At 48.9% G+C, this 21063-nt stretch overlaps 1 protein-coding gene across 2 annotated transcripts in view; it reads left to right on the plus strand.

The window, feature by feature from the left end:
- SMOC2 (SPARC related modular calcium binding 2) overlaps positions 1-21063 on the plus strand; it is a 236946-nt gene that overhangs the window by 208126 nt on the left and 7757 nt on the right. For both annotated transcript variants that reach the window (XM_008973594.4, XM_008973595.4), the window contains exons 10-11: positions 10787-10889; positions 13058-13332. In XM_008973594.4, the coding sequence (XP_008971842.2) occupies positions 10787-10889; positions 13058-13332 (378 nt within the window). The remainder of the gene's footprint in view (positions 1-10786; positions 10890-13057; positions 13333-21063) is intronic.

The following is a 21063-nucleotide window of genomic DNA, read 5'->3' on the forward strand; positions in this document are numbered from 1 at the left end:
GAGGGAGCCCTCGGTTCATGTGCAGATCTCTGAGGAGCTACGGGTGTGGCCTTTCTCTGCCATCACCTTTGCCTGCTTTGGTTTGGGGGCATAGATATGCTTTTGTGTTTGGGTTTCTGAGGAGGTCATTACTCCATGTATTTGGGTAGTTGAAGCCTCTGGGCGACTCACTGCTCCCTCCTGATGGATCACTGGTCAGCCCTGGTCAGCCCTCCAGTCTTTGTTCCCTCTGGGTCCTCGTGGATATCAGCACACGGTCTTGGTGTTGGTGTTGGTGTTGGTGTTGTATTGTGCTTGTGTTGCGGTTGTGTTGTGGTAGTCGCTGTGTGGTTCCCAACTCAGAAGGATTGGCTGCTCTATTTCCATGGTAGGGTTCATTGGTGGTGGGGAGCCTGACTGTCAGCTGGATAAGGGAAGGGGAAGCATGGAGAGGAAGCATGGGGCAGGCTGCAGCAGGGGGCTGCTGCATTCCTGGGGGCTGCTGCAGACGCTGAAGGGCCCAGGCAGCCAGGCACCAACCCCAGAGCTCACACTAGACTAACCCCTCTGCAGTGGTAGCATTGCTGATTGGCCCTTGAGGAGACAACGCAACATCACAGTGTGCTCAGAAAACACTTGCTCTAAATATTTTGAGTTTAGTAAAATGTAACCTCACTTGAAATCAATCAAGGACATTGGAGCTACGAAATATTTACTAGTACATGGAAGCTTATTTCTTAACAATACATGAATTTTTAGAGGTTTATGGTTTAAAAACATGGAGAGTCTATCTTGTTGTTAAGACTGACTCCTTAAGTTTCTCATAAAAGATACAAAAGAAGGAATGTTGTAGAAAAAAACTATTAGAAGTAAAAACAGATTAGGAGTCTGGAAAGGAAAGTTTCTCTTTTGACTTGAAAGCATTTCCTAAACTACATATGCGGGGAAAGAAAGAGACAAAAACGCTAGCCTGAGCCTGAACATCTGGACACCTTCAGTGCTCCCTGGCAGCTGGCTTTGCATATTTGGTGTCCTCATGAGGCTAGAGCAACCTGCCAGGGCCAGTTGTTTGGACAGTAAACAGTTAAAAGTCATTCCTAAGAACGACTTAGTTCTCCTTAAGAATTTCATTGTCCGTTGGAAATGTTCCAAACTTTTTTTCAGGAGAAAATTCAGGCAGAAATAGTTGTTTTGTCATGCTGAGTAACACTGAGAGTGAGAATATAGTCTTGCAAATCAGGAAGGCTTTGACACCAGAAATAATCCTAATGCTTGGCAAAATACTGATTGCACAGAACACCTCCTTAAAACATGAGCGTGCCCTGAAATGCTCGCTCCTCCCCGGATGGCAGAGGACATCAGCCTGATCTCCCCTCAAGTGCTAGATCCCTCCTCAAGCCTGTGAAACCTGAAGAAATCCCACACACTCTGCAGCACTGACGTCAACCTTACCTGTATCACCACAAACCCTCCGTGTCTCTTCACCGACACCTTCATTCAAAAGCTCCTTGAGGGCAAAATTGGTGCTTTTTACCAAGCATTTTGTTAATAAGTAGTTTTTAAAAATGGTTGAATGACATAACGTTGTCCTTGAGAAATGTAGGAAGACTTTAGAAACACACACGTCGGTCTTTAAGATACATATTCAGAGTTAACTTATTAGCTGTGATAAATTCCAAATGCACACCCTGGCCTTGGATGACCTGACCCAAAAGAGAGTTAAAGTCAAAGGCAAAGAATTTCTGGAATGTTATGGTCAGAGGAACCTTGGGGAGTTTACGGCAGCACTCAGTTTAATGGATGAGCCGAGGCAGGGCCAAGAGCAGGCACCTTCACCCAAAGCCTTGGCTTTCCCGTCCACATCTTCACCGGAGGAACTTCCTAATTCTTTTCAGGCACTGACTTCTAACCAAGTGCCCACTTCTATCAGTGTATTAGTTCTCAGTGTTAATTCATCAAAGCACTATCTAAAGCCTATGGACCTCTTTGTCTAGAATAATGAAAAGATATAGTGAAAAATCAAGAATATGAAAATAAATATAGAAAATATGTGAATATAGAAAATATAGAAAAGTAGAGTTAATGCACAAAAGTAGTAATTTTCTTTTCAGCTGAAGATTGTGAAGTTTTATGCTTTTTCTTTAGTGTCTCTTTTAAAGTATGAATTGTCATGAGCAAATTTCATTGGATAAAAGAAAAACTTCAGCTGAATTAAATTTGAAAGAGTTTAATTGAGCAGTGAACGATTCCTGAATAAGGCAACCGCCCAAGCCAGAGTGGGCTCAGAGACTCCAGCACAGCCACAGGGTGGAAGAAGATTTACGGACAGAAAAAGGAAAGTGATGGACAGAAAACAGAAGTGAGGCACAGAACCAGCCGGATTGGCTACAGCTCGGCATCAGCCTCATTTGAACATGGTTTGAACAGTTGGCTACGTTGGATTGGCCAAAACTCAGTGACTGGCACAAGTGTAGGCTACGGTCTGTTGACGTCTCCACTTGTTACAGTTCACGACGTACACAGAAACCTTTAGGCTGAACTTAAATATATAAGGAGGCAGCTTCAGGCTAAGCTTGATTCCACACAACTGATGTACTGTTAACCATCACTGGCCAGGACTTCTTTCTCTTCAGCGTGGTGGTTAAAGCGCGTACCTGTCGTGAAGAAACTGCATCTGTCTTGAATCGTCCAAAAGAGGCGCTTGATGTTGTCAGTGTTCCCCATATCAGGGGCCCTGCAGGTCCAAGGCCAGGCCCTTGAGGATGACGCACTGACCAGGTCTCAGTTTGGAGGGGGGTTTATCAAAATAGACTTTGTATACCTTTTATAAGCTGCAGGCACTTTATGAATCTCAAAATCAAAGTGCCCGAAGAAACTTTCCTAACATGATGCTTTTTTTTCTTATGTTTAAACTGCATAGAAAGTTAAAAGTTGGAAAGCCAAGTGTTAAATATAATGACAGGCGTCAAATGCTTAATGGAGCAAGTGGGGTACTTGGGAAACATCTCGCACCCCTTTCTGTGGCTGTAGAACTAGATGGTGGAAGTTGAATTAAATCCCAAGAATGGGCTTGGGGAATGGCATCAAAGCTGTGTTCCACTTGTCCATCTCTGTGTACTTGTTATGTTCCAGAGGCTCTATTTGGCCCTGGTTATAACCAAACCTTCAAAGCCCTAGGCCCTCTAACTCCATGGTTTCTTCTGAACGTATTTCACAGGCTCTCCAGGGTCCCCGTTCCGAACTTCGCCTCACAGCCCCTTCCCTGGACCACACAGCAAACTCAAGCAGGGCTCCTGGGTCCTCCCACAGCTGGCTGGGACCCACAGAGGGAGCACTGTCACACTTTAAAACAGAAACAAGATTGTGTCACTTCTCAGATTCTCCCAACAGCTTCCAGTTTCCTTTCAGATAAGGTCCACACTTGTTTCTGGACTCATAAGACCCCCTGGGTTTTGGGCCCCTGTCAGTTCCTCAACTTTGTTCCCTAGGACCATCCTTCCTGCCCCACTCGACACACCCTGGTATCCTCAGGGCCTCAGGAATGCCACACTGCCTGGGACGCAGGGTCTTCGTGGGCCTTCCCTGTGCCCCCAGCACTCTCCTCCCTGTTCCAAATGGCTCACTCCACACCACTGCACCTCTGCCTGGCAAGCAGAGGTGAACGTGACACCAGTGCCCACCCTGCCAGGACAGGCATGGTGGAGGGCAGGGGCCTTGTCTGCTGTTCCTGGCCTCATCGTGGCCGTGGGGCAGCGGGGAGAGCTCCACAGCCACTCGGCACAAAATCACCTGGATGTAGGATGCACTCCTGCCTCTACCCCCCAGCAAGGTCAGAGTTCTCAGCACCATCCAAGCCTTCAGTCTCCCACTGAGTGTGACTTGGGCCTCAGTTTCTCCCTCAGACACTGATGTGCTGATTAGTTTCACCAGGCAGTCACGAGGCCACAGTGTGGTGCTGAGTGTCAGCTGCATGAGGGTGACATGCACACGGCCCCACGCGTATATCAGACAGGAATGCTGTAGTCCTGCCTCTGTGAACCCCGTCACACATGTGACACTCCCTGGACCACACAGCTGGGACATGCTCTTTGAAGAGTGCTGGAGGAAAATCTGTGCTTGGAATAAAACAAAGAAGCACAGCATTTAATAAATGAGCATTTACTATGTAGAAGGAGTGGTCTGTTTCGGCTGGGGATGGAGCATTGAGATTGCGGTGCTTTTTAACTCTGGCAATGTCAGGATTTAAAGTGGAGTTTTCAAATTCAGCAAATGTTGGTGATCCAAAGCTGCCAAGTGTGAGAGCACACGTGTTTATGGACATGGCTTCGGGACCCCTCCGCCCTGGGAATTTCCCCTTTGTTTCTCTGATGCCTTTTCTTCAGCGGGGCTGCCACTCAGAGGCTCAACATCTTCCCTGCTTTTCTGTACCAGGTCGGTGTGTTTTAAACTGTGAGAATGAGTAGCCATGACATTTTATTTCTAGCTGTTTGTGAAAAGACCCAGCCAAATGCAGGTGCTGTTATTGGCACCCTCTTTCTCCCTCCCCAGCCAGATGAAAAGAGCTTTTTCTACCAGAAGACAGATGCCCCTTATTTGGTGTGCACACAATGGAACCTTCATCACAAGTCACCAGTGATGTTCAGGGTCAGGGAGAAACTACCTGGTACCCAGAGCTCTTTCCAGGCACCCAGCTATGCACAAAGAGAGGACCAATCAAATGTTGGGTCAATGTGAATGCCTTTCTTTTTTTTTTTTTTTTTTTTTTTTGAGACAGAGTCTCGCTCTGTCTCCCAGGCTGGAGTGCAGTGTTACGATCGCAGCTCACTGCAACCTCCACCTCCCAGGTTCAAGTGATTCTCACACCTCAGCCTCCCAAGTAGCTGAGATTATAGGCATGTACCACCATGGCTGGCTAATTTTTGTGTTTTTAGTAGATATGGGGTTTCATTCTGTTGGCCAGACTGGTCTCAAACTCCTGACCTCAAGTGATCCACCCACCTCAGCCTCCCAAAGTGCTGGGATTACAGGCGTGAGCCACCAGACCCACAAGTGAATGCCTACTTACAAGTAAAGATAATTTAGAAAGAAAATTATAAACTATTTGCTTTTATATAGTTTGAAATAGTTTATAATCAATAAAGGAACTTAAAATCCTGGTTCCTAACATTCATCATAGAGTTAGTAAATGTAAAATTTTGTTAGTGTCAAGACAAAACTGGATTTAATCGCAAAGGAGAAATTCTCAGCGCCTTTCTTACAGATTTCTGGAGAAGGAGAGAAGGAGTCACAAAAACATCTTAGTAACATTATTTCCATTTCTCTCAACCCTTAGAAGCAATAAAAAGTCTCATTTTCTGTCGGTTTTTAACTCTGCAGTTAAAAATGTATTTCTTTTACCTTGGGGAAATGGCACAAAACTAGAGCACACTCAAACTTTTCTATGATACATTCTTAAAATGGGGAGGAAGTGAGCCTAAAACCCACGGGGAAGGGCCACTCAGACAGAGAAACCTCTGCCTTATTCCAGTGAAACTGGAGTTAGCGAGTTAGCACGGGACAGAGACTCCTCAGTTCACCTGAGTTCCTCTCCTCGGGCCTTTTCTCCCCTCAGGGCACCACACAGGCTTTGAGAATGCTCAGTTCCCACCTTAAAATTCTGACCAAATCTTCAAAAATCCAACCCTGTGGGCTTTTTCCCAACCCACATGTGACAGCCCGGGCACAAGAGTGGAGATAGCATTTGACTGCCGCCTCCACGAAGTGACCCCAAGGTGCCCAGCAGGTGTTCTCAGCAGACACGGCACATGTTCCTGGCCCAAACCGAGAGAAGCGGTTTCCCCCCAGGTCACCACGCAGGCTCCCAATGGGAGACGAGGACAGTCTTTTCTCAGGTGGCTGACCTGTCCCCCTCACATCAGGCCAGCAAAGGCATTCACGGGGTCCCTGGCTGGCGAATCGGAGCACGGGCTGATTGCTTGACAGAAATGATTGGACTTCCAAGCCAGAGGAGCTAAAACTGTGAGTGGATACATAGACAATGATGATGGCGTGAATACCTGCGTGCACACACCACTCCTCAGAAGCATCTGAACAACTTAGAGAAGAAAGCTCCTTTGTCATCCATTCTTTTCTCTTCATTTCTCATCTATACCAGTTTCCTAAACATTGGAACTAAACATGAAACTAAGAGAACTGATTTTTAAGCCACTGCTAGATACTTAAAACCAGAGGAATGAGTCTCATTATCCCCAGACACTTCATGCCTGATGAGCTAATAATGTTACTTGCGTGTGAAATCTCTGGCGCCCGTCCGTACACCTGCTTCCCTCGTGTTCCCGATCCAGACCCCGCAGGCCTCACTGGCACAATCCAGACCCACGATTGTGCCAGTGTGTGGCTGCTGTTATCCAGTGGTCTCTTCTCTTGATCGGTGAGTGAGGAGACCACTCAGCTCCACTTTCTCCTGTGTTTGAGTTCCTTCGGGGGCAGTACTGGGTGTTCCAGGTTACGGGAAGGAAGCGAAAGTTAATTCGTGTCCAGACAGGAGGTGACTGAGGGAGCAGCTGGGAACTTGTATCCGTTTGTATTTAAAAGACAAAGAGAAAAGAAGAAACTACATAAACTTACTGAAACAGGAATTTTTATACAAAAATGATTTTTGTTTCTTAAAATAAGGACGTTTCATAGAAAGCGCAGAACACATTCATTTTAAAACAGTGAAAGTCAAAAATGCTTTTAAAGCATCAGAATATTAACCCAGTTTCTGAAAAGTCCCTGGTCCATAGGCCGGGGTCTCAGGGACCCGCCAGTTCAGCCACTTTGTTGACTGGATGGGCTCTGGGGTTGAGAAGGGCTCAGGGCTTTGTAACGTGCAGCACCTTTACTGTGGGGCAAAACCAGGATAGAACCCGGTGTTTCCACAGAAACCTCACAGATGTCAAGGACTTGGATTCTGCAGATCAGCTGGAGCACCTGAGGATACTTGGGCTAAGCTACTCCCTTCACTGTTTTGCCACAGATTGGATATAAATTGGTGAACTTATTCTGTTTCTAGCTTTGAAAAGAACAGTCTGGTTTTCTTTCTTGAATTGGCTTATTATTCCCGCAGGAGCCTGGGCATAGGACACTTCCACATGGTGTGGACTTTGAGAGGGCCTGGCACGTCTAACCCAGGTGGGAGTGTGTATGGGGTAGCACCTTCGTGCTATGCCTCTGTTGACCTGAGACTTCTGAACTCAGTTCAATGGGTGGTTGGAGAACTTACTGTGAGTGGAACTGTCCCAAAATAAAGGGTGACTGGGTACATCGCTGAGCCTGCACGCGGCAGTTTTGACGCCAACCCTTCCATGACGCAGTATTTACAGGGGCCGTTAGACCCCACCGTGCAGGCGGCTAAGTGAGAAGCAGGCCGGGGACGGAGTGTGCTAGAAAGGACCCACCAGAGCACCAGGCTCCTCATACAGGTTCTCAGCGGGCAGCTGCCCCAGGCTGAATCACACACCGCAAAATGCCAGAGCAAAGGGTGGCTTTGCTATCAAGATGGGCCGGAGGAGTTACAGCAAGGGTTGGCAGGGGGCCAGCGCCCCTGCGAGGGACGAGGGTCTCTGCAGCCATCACCGTGCCGGACACAGCTGTCATGGGAGAAGCGGAATAGCTCCCTGTGGGCAACAGTGGGGAAATCCCAGCTGTTCTGGGGTTGTTTCTCTTTTACCTCAAGCCTCGTTGCTCCTCTCATGCATTTGCTAGATCTGGGACATCTCAGGGTGATGAAATTTTCACTTCATGGTACTTCTGTGATTTCTCATGCAGTGAACATTCACTTTAACATAATGAAAGTTAGTTTTTTTCTTCTGATTGCTTGTAATCTTTCATTTTTGTTCGCCTTTTTTCTTCAGAAGTAGTTTTGAAGTACAGTCGTCCGTCATCAGTAACAAGCATTATTCCAGGTCCTGGGGTGACTGTGACATGGGACTGAGCAGGATTGATTTGCTGTTTCTTGTTTTAGAAGTACATAATGCTTTTTATGTTCAGTTTTTCTTTTTGCATTAAAGACTCCTGCAGCTTTTATATTATGTTAGTCATGTTTCGTGATGAACATCTATTATTTTCTCATTTGAAATATTGTGTTGCTTTATCTCATTTGGGGGAATATGATTAAATTAACAGCCAAAAAAATCCCCCTGGGTGTATCCCTATTACCACACCAAATATCCACATAATTCTTTCTTAAAGCTGTTCAGTACTGAGGATTATCTAAAATGCCTTTTCTCCCAGATAATAATATTCTTCTCCATCAAATCCATATTCCTCTCAGAATCTCTGGAGGCCAGTGGAGGACTGGGAGTTCATAGAGAGCAGCCCCGGCAGGCAGGTGCCCGAGGTCCCGTGGGTCCCAGACTCACCTGCCCCGGCGCCTGCCTCATCGCCCTGGACAAGTTCTCCTGGACGGCTGGCCTGGCAGGGCTTCTGCCCACGTGTTCCCGAGCCTGTGCCCTGGAGGCATTTTCAGCCCTCCAAGTTGTTTTTCTCATTTCCCTTCCTGGTTAGTCCTGCAGCCGGGGAGCTCAGCCTTCTGTAGACCAGAAGGCCCCTCCCAGGGAGCCGAGGCCGGGTGGGCTGGGCAGCTTTGGAAGCACCGCGACCAGCAGCCTCTGCAGCCTCAGGTCCTCTGCCTTTCTGAGGGGATGTTCGATGAGACTGTTACTTCTTTCTTGGAAAGTAGCATTTGCCCCGTGGCCGTGACGCTTTTTTCTATAGATTTTGATCTCCTTTTTCAGTTGTGTGCAAAGAGACTAACACAGACCTTTTTGCACTCTCAGAACCCCCCTGGTGAAGGCTGCACATCTGTTTTCTGATATGTATGTTTAATGAAGTGGAAGCCAGCGTGACTGGAGTCCTGCTATCGGCAGCTCACGTGTGCTTCAAGAGCAATCACACAAAACTCCAGTGTCAAAAAGAAACCTAGGAAAACCAGGGCGTCCCTAACTGCATAAACAGGCTGGTCTCCGAACGACTTGGCTGCTGTCCACACCACGGCCACATGGTCCACGCCAACGGCCCTTGACCCAGGGGTGGTCCACGCCAATGTGCCCTCGACCCAGGGGTGGTCCACGCCAACGTGCCCTCAACCCAGGGGCCTGAGAAGCACGTGTGGCACTGCCTTTCCCCACGGCACCCTCAGCCTGTCCTGTTGGCTGAGGAGTCCAGAGAGAGCCCTTCTCATCTCAGACAATCCTTCCTCTGAGGGCCATGGGGAAGGTGGGGAAGGGGCCGTCCTCAGTCCCACTCGGCTTTCTGCCTGGGCTCTGCAGCTCTCCGCGTCCTCCACTTACTGAGTGGGCTCCTGAGATTCCCTTTGGCAGGGCCGTCTAAAACTTTTCTTAGTAAAAAATGGAATCTAAATTGGGCAGAAGGTGTGTGGTGTAAACTCCCTTCCTGCTGTGGTGAGGACGGTCCGAGCAGATGTTCTAATGCCCGAGGTGCTCTCCAGGCTCAGAAGTCTCCGTGGGCGTCCCCAGCCCCAGCAGAGCCCCAGGGAGAGGCAGCCTCCCCAGCAGGGAGTCTGAGAGTGCAGCGTGGCTCGGTGGGGACGCTGTCCCTCCAGGGCCGGTGCCTGGCTTCTGTCTTCTATTTTCCCCTCAGTATCTTTCTCTTTCTACTGAACTCTGGAAGGGCTTTCTTTAGAAAAATTTAACAAAATGTAAATGGTAACAAGCTCCGTTTGTCACCTCTCCCGTGGATATTTACACACAGATAGACCCAGTTGGAATCGGCAGATTTTGCTCCCTGCTTGTGAAGCTCTCAAACCCGCCAATCTCATCGGGGAAACGAGGGTGGGGCTCCTACCTCTTGCATTTGCTTATTGATCCAGCAAGCGTGTATTGGGCAGCTGAGCGGCTTCTCTATGCCAAAAGGGCATCCAGAGCGAGGAGACCTACGTTGTCCATTGTCCATGCCACCCTGGGCATAAGGACACGGGATGCTGCCTGTGTCCAGCTACTGGGGCAGTAGCACCGGGAGCAGTCTCAGGAGAAAAGACCCCAGAGAAAGTGGACGGCTTCTTTCAAATGTTATCTTGAACTTGGGGTGGGACGAGTGTCTCAGGCATGGTGTCAGGGAATTCCTAACCGGTGGGAGAGGAGAGTGGTGTTGAGGGAAGGATGGAGGGGAAAGGCACGCTGCAGAATGTTGGGTGCCTGAATTATTCCCTGACCCCAGAATCCATACACAGTCCGCACTGGGCTCCAAAGCTATGAGCACTAAACCCTGCTGCGGACTGTTTGCGCCAATGCCGTGGTGTGGACAAGTCCCCAGGAGACGGGCGTTGGGGAGCCCCTGCTGTTTGCCCTACTGCCTCCTTTTGCTCTGAGAAGCGAGGTGGCTCTGGTCAGGGTGGGGGTGGCGGTGAATCACAGGCCCTGGCCTCGATTGCTGGGATGGCCAGTCTCATGTGCTCTCAGCGTGCACTCCGTATGTCCCGTGTCCCTAAGCACCCGGTGCCTCTGCTGCCACACTCGCTGGATGAGTGACACTGCCCACCTCCGATTGCAGTTCTGAAGATCAGTGAGATACTAATGCCTGTGAATTTTAGTCTCACGTAATAATTCAAACAATAGAGGAATTAATAATAGCTATGGCTCAAAATCAATATATATAATGCAATGTGTTTGTGTTTAAACTAGCTCGTTAAGATTAAGGTAGGCCAAAATACTCATTTCCAAACAGTAAAACAACATTTCCCTGTATTTTAGAGGAAAATCTGTTATGCTTTATGAGTTAATTATGAAAACATACACATGTTTTTCAGGTTGCCCGGGTGCCAAAAAGCATGAGTTTCTGACCAGCGTTCTGGACGCGCTGTCCACGGACATGGTCCACGCCGTCTCCGACCCCTCCTCCTCGTCAGGCAGGTACGCTGTGTTCGCCGTGGGACAACAAGTTGGCAGGGTCCCAGAATTCTGGGGAATCTGGAAAGTCTGAACATTACATATTGGCAACCTTCTCAGCTTATTTGGACACAGTAGGGCCTTAAAAAGGAGCCTTCTGCAAACACAGGAAGTTGCTTAGCAGGTTTTCTTGTAGCAAGACTAAATCACTGAAAACACTCCCATAGGGGTACATAGCCCTGAGCCGTGACTCCTGGGCCTCTGCGGGGTAGTGGGCTCTGACCCTGGCCCTATTGGTGCAGAGTAGGGCAGGGGGAGCACTTCCTGCAGAGGGCTTTGTGCTTTGAAATTGCACTTTAGAGTCATCGATTGGATTGCAAATACTTTGAATGACAACGTTTAATCTGAAGTTCTCAAAACGTGATTAGGTTTATTGCAGTAAAATGTACAGCACATACATTTGCTGTCCTAACCACTTTCAGGCGTATGATTCAGTTACATCAAAGACATTCACACTGTTCAAAATAGGATTTTTGGAACCCTGGAGATGTTCCTTGAGTACATGGTAGGCATTCCCGCACTCCTGGACCTGGGGCCTGGAGCTCGGTGGAGTGGCTTTCGGTGAATTCTCCAACACTCCTCTTTTCCATCCTCTGTAGATCAGCCTCAGGAGAGCAGAAGAACCCCAGGGTTTTACTGCGATGGCATCTCAAGCATCAGATATTCCCCCGATCTAGCCATAGTTTATCTGTTTCTTTCAAATAAAGTTTTGATGGAGATTTTATCTTTTTTCTTTCTTTAGAATGTTGGCCTTTCTCCCCATAGCCCCTGACACCCAAACCCTTGATTATCTCAGCCACTTTAGACGATTTTTTTGGTCTCCTGAACTAAAAGCCTCTCCTCTCACTGTCTGTCTGCTAAAGAAGACTTAAGGAAATAAAAAGGCAATACTAACAGAAAATGTCATGAATGTGTAGGAAATTAAATTTAATAGAGCAGGCCGGGCGCAGGGGCTCACGCCTGTAATCCCAACGCTTTGGCAGGCCAAGGCAGGTGGATCACCTGAGGTCAGGATTTCGAGACCAGCCTGGCCAACGTGGTGAAAACCCATCCCTACTAAAAATACAAAACTTAATCCAGCATGGTGGCAGGCACCTGTAATCCCAGCTACTCAGGAGGCTAAGGCAGGAGAATCACTTGAACCTGGGAGGCGGAGATTGCAGTGAGCCAAGACCACACCATTGCACTTCAGCCAGGACAACAAGAGCAAAACTCTGTCTCAAAAAAAAAAAAAAAAATCTTAATAGAGTAAAACTGTATGTAAATTTCAACTTTACATCTTCTATTCTTGGAAAGATTGTTTTTGCAAACTAAACTAAACTGCAAACTAAAAATGAAGGCAGTAAATGAATTGCTAACTAAACTAAATTGCAAACTAAACTAAATGCAAACTAAAATTGATGGCAGTAAATGGATTGTTATCTGAAAATCCTGTGAAAGTTTGAGAAATTGGCAATGGTGTCGGAGTTCACGGTGTTCTCATACCTGGGAATGCGCAGCTCATCCCAACAGGCAGAATCCAGGGGCCAGCACCTCCAGGAGGGCCAGCCCATGCGCACACACACACCCTCCATCTCAAGGAGAAGGTGCGTTTCTGCCATTTGGTGCACTTTTAAAGATCCGGACCTTCTAGAAGAGTTTTATTTATTTATGCCCTAAAATATTGAACCTAACATAATCCAAGGAAAAATATCTAGTCCCAACTTAAAATGTTTTTGATTTGCATCGTCTGATATTCCTATGACATGAAGGATGTGTAAAAGAATCACATTTACAGGGCTAGAAAGCTCAGGGTTCTGGTGTGTCGGGCGGGTATAGCTGCATGTGCTGACCTGCCAGTCCTGTGCACACAGAAGCCAGGATAAGGGGGCTTTTGTCTTTCAAGTGCATCTTTGCTGGGCACAAATTCACTGCATCATTTACAACTTTGAATCCAACCTGAAAAATCTTTGCTAAAAATGTTCTTCTAAATTATTTCTTTAAATTGTTATATCTGATGACCAGTGCTGCAGGCTGAGACACCAGGACCATGAGAACTACAAGCAGGGGTTATGGGTTTGAGGGAAGGACAGTGGCCAGGAAGGAGCAGCCCAGGGGTTTAAGCATCCTGACGGCGTCTGTGTTCCTTCCAGGCTCTCAGAACCCGACCCCAGCCATACCCTAGAGGAGCGAGTGGTGCACTGGTACTTCAAACTACTGGATAAAAACTCCAGTGGAGACATCGGCAAAAAGGAAATCAAACCCTTCAAGAGGTTCCTTCGCAAAAAATCAAAGCCCAAAAAATGTGTGAAGAAGTTTGTTGAATACTGTGATGTGAATAATGACAAATCCATCTCCGTACAAGAACTGATGGGCTGCCTGGGCGTGGCGAAAGAGGACGGCAAAGTGGACACGAAGAAACGCCACAGTAAGAGCTTTCCCACCCCCCACCCTGGGCAGTGGTCAGGCCCCGAGGCCTGGGAGGTCTGCTTCTCACAAACACAATTACAGATTGTGTTTATGGCCTGGGAGTGCAAAAAAATCAAATATGCTGTTTAATTGTTGGTCGTCTGTTTGCAGAAATAATAATGATAATTGGTGACTCATCACATGCCACTTGCCCAGGAGAGCCCAGGCTCAAAGGGCATGAACTACATGTTGGTTTGCAATGAGCCTTTTTACTGTTCAGACCACGGTTGGCTTCCCCCAGAATGGATTGTCTTCTAGTATTTGAGGTGCAAACCTGGGAACCACTGGAATAACCAACCCTGCACCTGAGCTCCAACCAAATGTTAGGAACTCACCAACCCTGCACCTGAGCTCCAACCAAATGTTAGGAACCCACCAACCCTGTGCCTGAGCTCCAACCAAATGTTAGGAACTCACCAACCCTGCGCCTGAGCTCCAACCAAATGTTAGGAACTCACCACCCCTGCACCTGAGCTCCAACCAAATGTTAGGAACTCACCACCCCTGTACCTGAGCTCCAACCAAATGTTAGGAACTCACCACCCCTGTACCTGAGCTCCAACTAGATGTTAGGAACTCACCAACCCTGCACCTGAGCTCCAACCAGATGTTAGGAACTCACCAACCCTGCACCTGAGCTCCAACCAGATGTTAGGAACTCACCAACCCTGCACCTGAGCTCCAGCTAAACGTTAGGCCAGTTCACAAGCCGTAAAATCATTGCTGTGGCCCAGACCAGTTATTCCAATGCTTATAGCAGTTTCAACAATTGAAAATACTTTTTTTTGTGGGCCTGGCCTACCCAACCAACTGTGACAGACAGGAAGTAAGAGAAACCTATGATGGCCAGAGCCCAGATGTTCTTAGGAGGCAAGCCAGGAAAAGCCGGGTCTGACTTTTCAGCTCAGAGACAGCACTGTGAGATGCACGCATGCCCTAGATCCCACTGCACATGTGTGCTAGATACTCCTGCATGTGTGTGCTGGATCCTACTGCATGTGTGTACTAGATACCCCTGCACATGTGTGCCAGATCCCCCTGCATATGTGTGCTGGATCCCCTCACACGTGTGTGCTAGATCCCCCTGCACATGTGTACTAGATTTCCCTCACACATGTATACTAGATCCCTTGCACATGTATCCTGGATCCCCTCACACATGTGTGCTAGATTCCCCTGCATGTGTGTGCTAAATCCCACTGCACATGTGTGCCAGATTCCCCTTCATGTATGTGCTGGATCTCCCTGCCCACTTGTGCTAGATCTCACTGCATGTATGTGCTCGATCCCTTGCATGTGTGAGCTAGATCCCCCATATGTGTGTGCTAGATCCCACTGTACACATGTACTGGATCCCACTGCACGTGTGTGCTGGATCCCCCGTATGTGTGTGCTAGATCCCACTGTACATGTGTACTGGATCCCACTGCACGTGTGTGCTGGATCTCATTCCACATGTGCATTAGCTCTCGCTGTCCTTGGGGATCTGTTTCCTGATTTGCATAATACTTGCTGGGTAGGGCTAGCAGAGACCGCTCAAATCCCTGTCGTTTATGACTCTTTTATTTGTTGTCAACTCGGTAACAAATGTGGAAGAGAAAACAAGCTTGAGACTGTGTTGTGGAGGGCTGATTCACCGTGGTCTTTAAAATCCTCCTGGCAAGGCACGGTGGCTCACACCTGTAATCCCAGCACTTTGGGAGGCTGAAGCAGGTGGATCACCTGCGGTCAGGAGTTCAAAGTCAGCCTGGCCAGCATAGTGAAACCTCATCTCTACTAAAAATATAAAAATTAGCTAGGCCTGATGGCTCATGCCTGTAGTCCCAGCTACTCCAGAGGCTGAGGCACAATTGCTTGAATCTGGGAGGCAGAAGTTGCAGTGAGCTGAGATCGTGCCACTGCACTCCAGCCTGGGTGACAAAGCAAGACTTTGTGTTAAAAAAAAAAAAAAAAAAAAAAAAAAGAAAAGAAAAGAAAAAGAGAAAAGGAAAGGAAAAAAAAAACCCTCCCATGTTTGAAGCTCAGCTGTGAGACAGGGGCCCTTTGATCTGACCTGGACTGAGGGTTCCTGGAGGAGGCAGTGATCGTCGTCTGCCTCCTCTTCTCAGTGTCCTAGTGCTTGTCATGATAGTCACTCAGTGCTGTTCAACCAAATTAGGGCAAGCCTAGATCTGTGTCATGGCGATGCACTTCCTGCTAATTTCTCTGTGAAAAGTCCGCTCTGAAAAATTAAGCTTTAGTTTGAAGCTTTTTGTATAGGGTCTTTGTGGTTAATGCAAGTCCTGCCGTCCTGATGATGTCTTTGCGGGAGAGCAGATGGCTGTACCTATGTCCGCCTCCCTTCGCTCTGTGTGCAGGAGGCTGCCCCCTGTGCTGGCCCGGCCATCCAATGAGGTCAGAGAGAATCTTCAGTTATGTTCAATGTTCTGTCTCCATCAAGGACTCTTTGGCAAGTGTGGGAGGAGCTGGCCTCTAATAAGACAAAAAAGAAAAGAAATCACTCTGGGCTGATCAACTGCAATGCATGAAGGCAGCAAATGCCCACTCACCACTGTGGGAAGAGGGGCACTAAACGTGCTGCCAAGGTCTGGCAAGGCTCATGATCCAATGTCCAATCCTACTTCATGGCTCAAGACCTCATTTCATTTTCACAGCCATCCTGAGGGGGACGAGGTCACAGACAGATGCTGCCATCCCTGACACTTGCAGACAAGGACACACAGGCACTGCAGTCATCAGCACTTTGATCTGAGTCTTCCTCAGCAGTGCTGCATGCAGCAAGGGCAGTGCTGTTGGAAATCGTCCACTCTGCTGGGCTACACTTGCTGTTAGGGCTCCTTCGCCCACACCGGCATACACCTGCAACCCTCCAGGCATTTGGATGGAAAACCAAGGATGCCTATTCTCAGTAGTTGCCCATGTGTGATTTCCCCCTTGCTTTTCCCTTTCTCTGTATTCAGCACCTGCCCATTGGGTTTCCTGGGCACTTCTCTCTTACTGCCACCTGATACTGCTTTTGGCTTCTTGGACTGGGACTGTGTCTTAGTCCATTTTGTGCTGCTATAACAGAACACCATGGATGGGATACCTTATGAACACAAACGTATTAGCTTATGGGTCTAGAGGCTGGGCAGTCCAAGATTGTGGAATCAGCATCTGGTGAGGGCCTTTGTGCTGTGTCATCCCCAAATAGAAGGGCGAAGAGAGGGTGAGAAAGAGAGAGAGAGCAAGGGGGGCCAAACACATTCTTTCCTAGGAGCCCACTCCCAATATAATGGCATTCACCTATTCGTGAGGGAGAGTCCTCATGATGCAGACCTCTTAAACCTCCCAAAGCCTCTGTATTAGGGATTGAGTTTCCAGCACATGAACTTTGGGCTCACCTTCAGACCATAACAAGCTGCTTTCTTCACTTCCTGTGCTTTTTCTCTTATTTTGGTCCCTGCTCAGGATCCCAGAAGACAAGTGGTGTTTTGCTCTTTGAGACTTAAAACCTACAAGCAGGGTCCACATGGGAGGCCTGGGGGACTGATGGGGAGATGGAGAGCAGGTGGCTGCCAGATCTGCAGCTGGGGCCAGGGAACCATGGTGTCCCTCACCCCTGATGGTTCCACAGAGAGGGAAGATGAACACCCACCCAGTGATTCATGAAGGGAGCTGCTCACATTCTGCTGTTGCCCCATCTGCATGTGATGAGTGACACCTTGTGGCACCTGGGGGCTTCCTGTGTGGCTCCTCCTCTGTTACGGAAACCAGTCTCTGCATTTCTATAGAAGGCTAATTTTTATGGTCATAATGAGAAAATTAAGGATGGGTAGAGCCAAGTGTAGATCTGTTTCTAACTTTTAATCTTCTTCCATTCCTGGGTGGTGCAGGCTGGTCTTCTCTTTGCAAGGACTCCATCCTATTAGCCGTTGTCAGGTGGCTTGAGTAGCACCTGAAACGTAAGCCACGCATGGCTTCTGCCCTCCTCAGCCTGGTGCTACAGGGTCATGTGGTCCATGGCCCTTGCTGGGGCAGATTCCTGTCTACTAATTTCTTCAATTAAACCAAAGTGAATGTTGACTCTTTGTAAGGGGGGTGGATGAGTTCCAGCAATTGGCGGGTTTTCAGGTAGAGTAATTGGGCCCAGAGCTGTGATTATGGTGACAGAATTTTGAAAATTTCGGGATCAAATGATTTCAAGATGGATCCACAGCAGTTAAGAAGATGTTCTGTTCTCCTGGAGGTCCTGCTCCTAAGCCACCCTTCCAGAGGAACCCATAGCTCCCCTCATCCTGCATCACCTGCAGGACACAGCTCAGACTGTGTGTGTGTGTGGAGTATGTGTATGTGTGGTGTGTGTGGTGTGTGTGTATGTGGTGTGTGTGTATGGTGTGTGTGTGTAAATATGGGGTGTGTGTGTCTATGGTGTGTGGAGGTGTGGTGTGTATGTGTGTGTGTGGCATGTGGGGTGTGTGTGTGAGTGGTGTGGTGTACGTATGTGTATAGCATGTGGTGTGTAAACACTAATACTGGCGCTCTGGGCTGGATCAAGCTCTGTTAGGGCAAATGTCTGGCATTCATCTATGTGTCCTACTATTTTAAAACAATGTATTGATAAGAATTTTGAGGTGTCATTTGGCAAACAGATCAGGAGACAATTGAAAAGATAATTTGTTACTCACAGATCCCAAGGAGAAGAGGCCATGCTGTGCTGTCGGGGGCCACATGTGAAGCACCAGGGTCAGCCAAGAGACAGAGGGAGCAAGGGACTGGCCCTGAGCCCTCATCATGATTTCCCAGGCAGGCTTGCCTATAAATGAGGTGGCCAGGTTATAGGCTGGGTGAGGGTGGAGGTTGTAGGGTTGGTGAGAGTGGAGGTTGTTGGCTGGTTGAGGGTGGAAGTTATACTATTGGTGAGGGTGGAGGTTGTAGTATGGGTGAGCATGGAGGTTGTAGTATGGGTGAGGGTGGAGATTGTAGGGTTGGTGAGGGTGGAGGTTGTAGGTTGGGTGAGGGTAGAGGTTGTAGTTTGGGTGAGGGTGGAGGTTGTAGTATGGGTGAGGGTAGAGGTTGTAGGTTGGGTGAGGGTGGAGGTTGTAGGTTGGGTGAAGGTGAAGGTTGTTTGCTGGTTGAGGGTGGAGGTTGTATTGTGAGTGAGGGTGGAGGTTGTAGGCTGGGTAAGGGTAGAGGTTGTAGCTTGGATGAGGGTGGCGGTTGTAGGCTGGATGAGGGTGGAGGTTGTAGGTTGAGTGATGGTGGAGGTTATAGTATGGGTGAGGGTAGAGGTTTTAGGTTGGTGAGGATAGAGGTTGTAGGTTGGGTGAGGGTGGAGGTTGTTGGCTGGTTGATGGTGGAGGTTATAGTATGGGTGAGGGTGGAGGTTTTTTGGTGATTGAGGGTGGAGGTTGTAGGCTGGGTAAGGGTAGATAGAGATTGTAGCTTGGATGAGGGTGGCGGTTGTAGGCTGGGTGAGGGTGGAGGTTGTAGGTTGGGTGATGGAGGTTATAGTATGGGTGAGGGTAGAGGTTTTAGGTTGGTGAGGGTAGAGATTGTAGGTTGGGTGAGGGTGGAGGTTGTTGGCTGGTTGATAGTGGAGGTTATAGTGTGGGTGAGGGTGGAGGTTTGGTGATTGAGGGTGGAGGTTGTAGGCTAGGTGAGGGTAGAGTTTGTAGGTTGAGTGAGGGTAGAGGTTGTAGGTTGGGTGAGGTTGTAGAGGCTGGGTGAGGGTGTTGGTTGTTGTCTGGGTGAGAGTGGGGGTTGTAGGCTGGGTGAGGGTGGAGGTTGTAGGTTGGATAAGGGTGGAGGTTGTAGGTTGGGTGAGGATGGAGGTTGTTGGCTGGGTGAGGATGGAGGTTGTAGATTGAGTCAGGGTGGAGGTTGTAGGTTGGGTGAGGGTGGAGGTTGTAGGCTGAGTGAGGGTGGAGGTTGTAGGTTGGGTGAGGGTGGAGGTTGTAGGCTGAGTGAGGGTGGAGGTTGTAGGTTGGGTGAGGGTGGAGGTTGTAGGTTGGGTGAGGGTGGAGGTTGTTGGCTAGGTAAGGGTGGAGGTTGTAGGTTGTGTGAGGCTGGAGATTGTTGGCTGGATGAGGGTGGAGGTTGTAGGTTGGGTGAGGGTGGAGGTTGTTGGCTAGGTAAGGGTGGAGGTTGTAGGTTGTGTGAGGCTGGAGATTGTTGGCTGGATGAGGGTGGAGTTTGTAGGTTGGGTGAGGATGGAGGTTGTAGGTTGGGTTAGGGTGGAGGTTGTTGTCTGGGTGAGGGTGGAGGTTGTAGGTTGTGTGAGGATGGAGATTGTTGGCTGGATGAGGGTGGAGGTTGTAGGTTGGGTGAGGGTAGAGGTTGTAGGTTGGGTGAGGATGGAGGTTGTAGGTTGGGTGAGGTTGTAGATTATAGGTTGAGTGAGTGTGGAGGTTGTTGTCTGGGTGAGGATGGAGGTTGTTGGCTGGGTGAAGGTGGACGTTGTAGGTTGAGTTAGGGTGGAGGTTGTAGGTTGGGTGAGGGTGGAGGTTGTAGGCTGAGTGAGGGTGGAGGTTGTAGGTTGGGTGAAGGTGAAGGTTGTTGGCTAGGTAAGGGTGGAGGTTGTAGGTTGTGTGAGGCTGGAGATTGTTGGCTGGATGAGGGTGGAGGTTGTAGGTTGGGTGAGGATGGAGGTTGTAGGTTGGGTGAGGGTGGAGGTTGTAGGTTGGGTGAGGGTGGAGGTTGTAGGTTGGGTGAGGGTGGAGGTTGTAGGTTGGGTGAGGGTGGAGGTTGTAGGTTGGGTGAGGGTGGAGGTTGTTGGCTAGGTAAGGGTGGAGGTTGTAGGTTGTGTGAGGCTGGAGATTGTTGGCTGGATGAGGGTGGAGTTTGTAGGTTGGGTGAGGATGGAGGTTGTAGGTTGGGTTAGGGTGGAGGTTGTTGTCTGGGTGAGGGTGGAGGTTGTAGGTTGTGTGAGGATGGAGATTGTTGGCTGGATGAGGGTGGAGGTTGTAGGTTGGGTGAGGGTGGAGGTTGTAGGCTGGATGAGGGTGGAGGTCGTAGGTTGGGTGAGGGTGGAGGTTGTAGGCTGAGTGAGGGTGGAGGTTGTAGGTTGGGTGAGGATGGAGGTTGTAGGTTGGGTGAGCGTGGAGGTTGTAGGTTGGGTGAGGGTAGAGGTTGTAGGCTGGGTGAGGATGGAGGTTGTAGGTTGGGTGAGGTTGTAGATTATAGGCTGAGTGAGGGTGGAGGTTGTAGGCTGAGTGAGGGTGGAGGTTGTAGATTGGGTGAGGGTGGAGGTTGTTGACTGGGTAAGGGTGGAGGTTGTAGGTTGTGTGAGGATGGAGATTGTTGGCTGGCTGAGGGTGGAGGTTGCAGGTTGGGTGAGGTTGGAGGTTGTAGGCTGAGTGAGGGTGGAGGTTGTAGGTTGGGTGAGGTTGTAGATTAGAGGCTGAGTGAGAGTGGAGGTTGTTGTCTGGGTGAGGGTGGAGGTTTTAGGCTGGGCGAGGGTGGAGGTTGTAGGTTGGGTGAGGTTGTAGATTAGAGGCTGAGTGAGGGTGGAGGTTGTAGGCTGGGTGAGGGTGGAGGTTGTAGGTTGGCCTGAATAGGAAAGGCTGCTCCTCACTGTCTCTGGGGATGGGCTAACTCTGAGAGGGCAGCCTCTTCAGCCTCTTCAGATGTCAAAGCATTAGATAAAGAAAATGAAAGTCATGGTTAATACACCCACTCTCCAAGGAACTGGCCCATGGATTGGGTTCTG

The sequence above is a fragment of the Pan paniscus genome, chromosome 5 (genome assembly GCF_029289425.2).
Source record: "Pan paniscus chromosome 5, NHGRI_mPanPan1-v2.0_pri, whole genome shotgun sequence".
In the NCBI taxonomy this organism is placed as follows: Eukaryota; Metazoa; Chordata; class Mammalia; order Primates; family Hominidae; genus Pan; species Pan paniscus.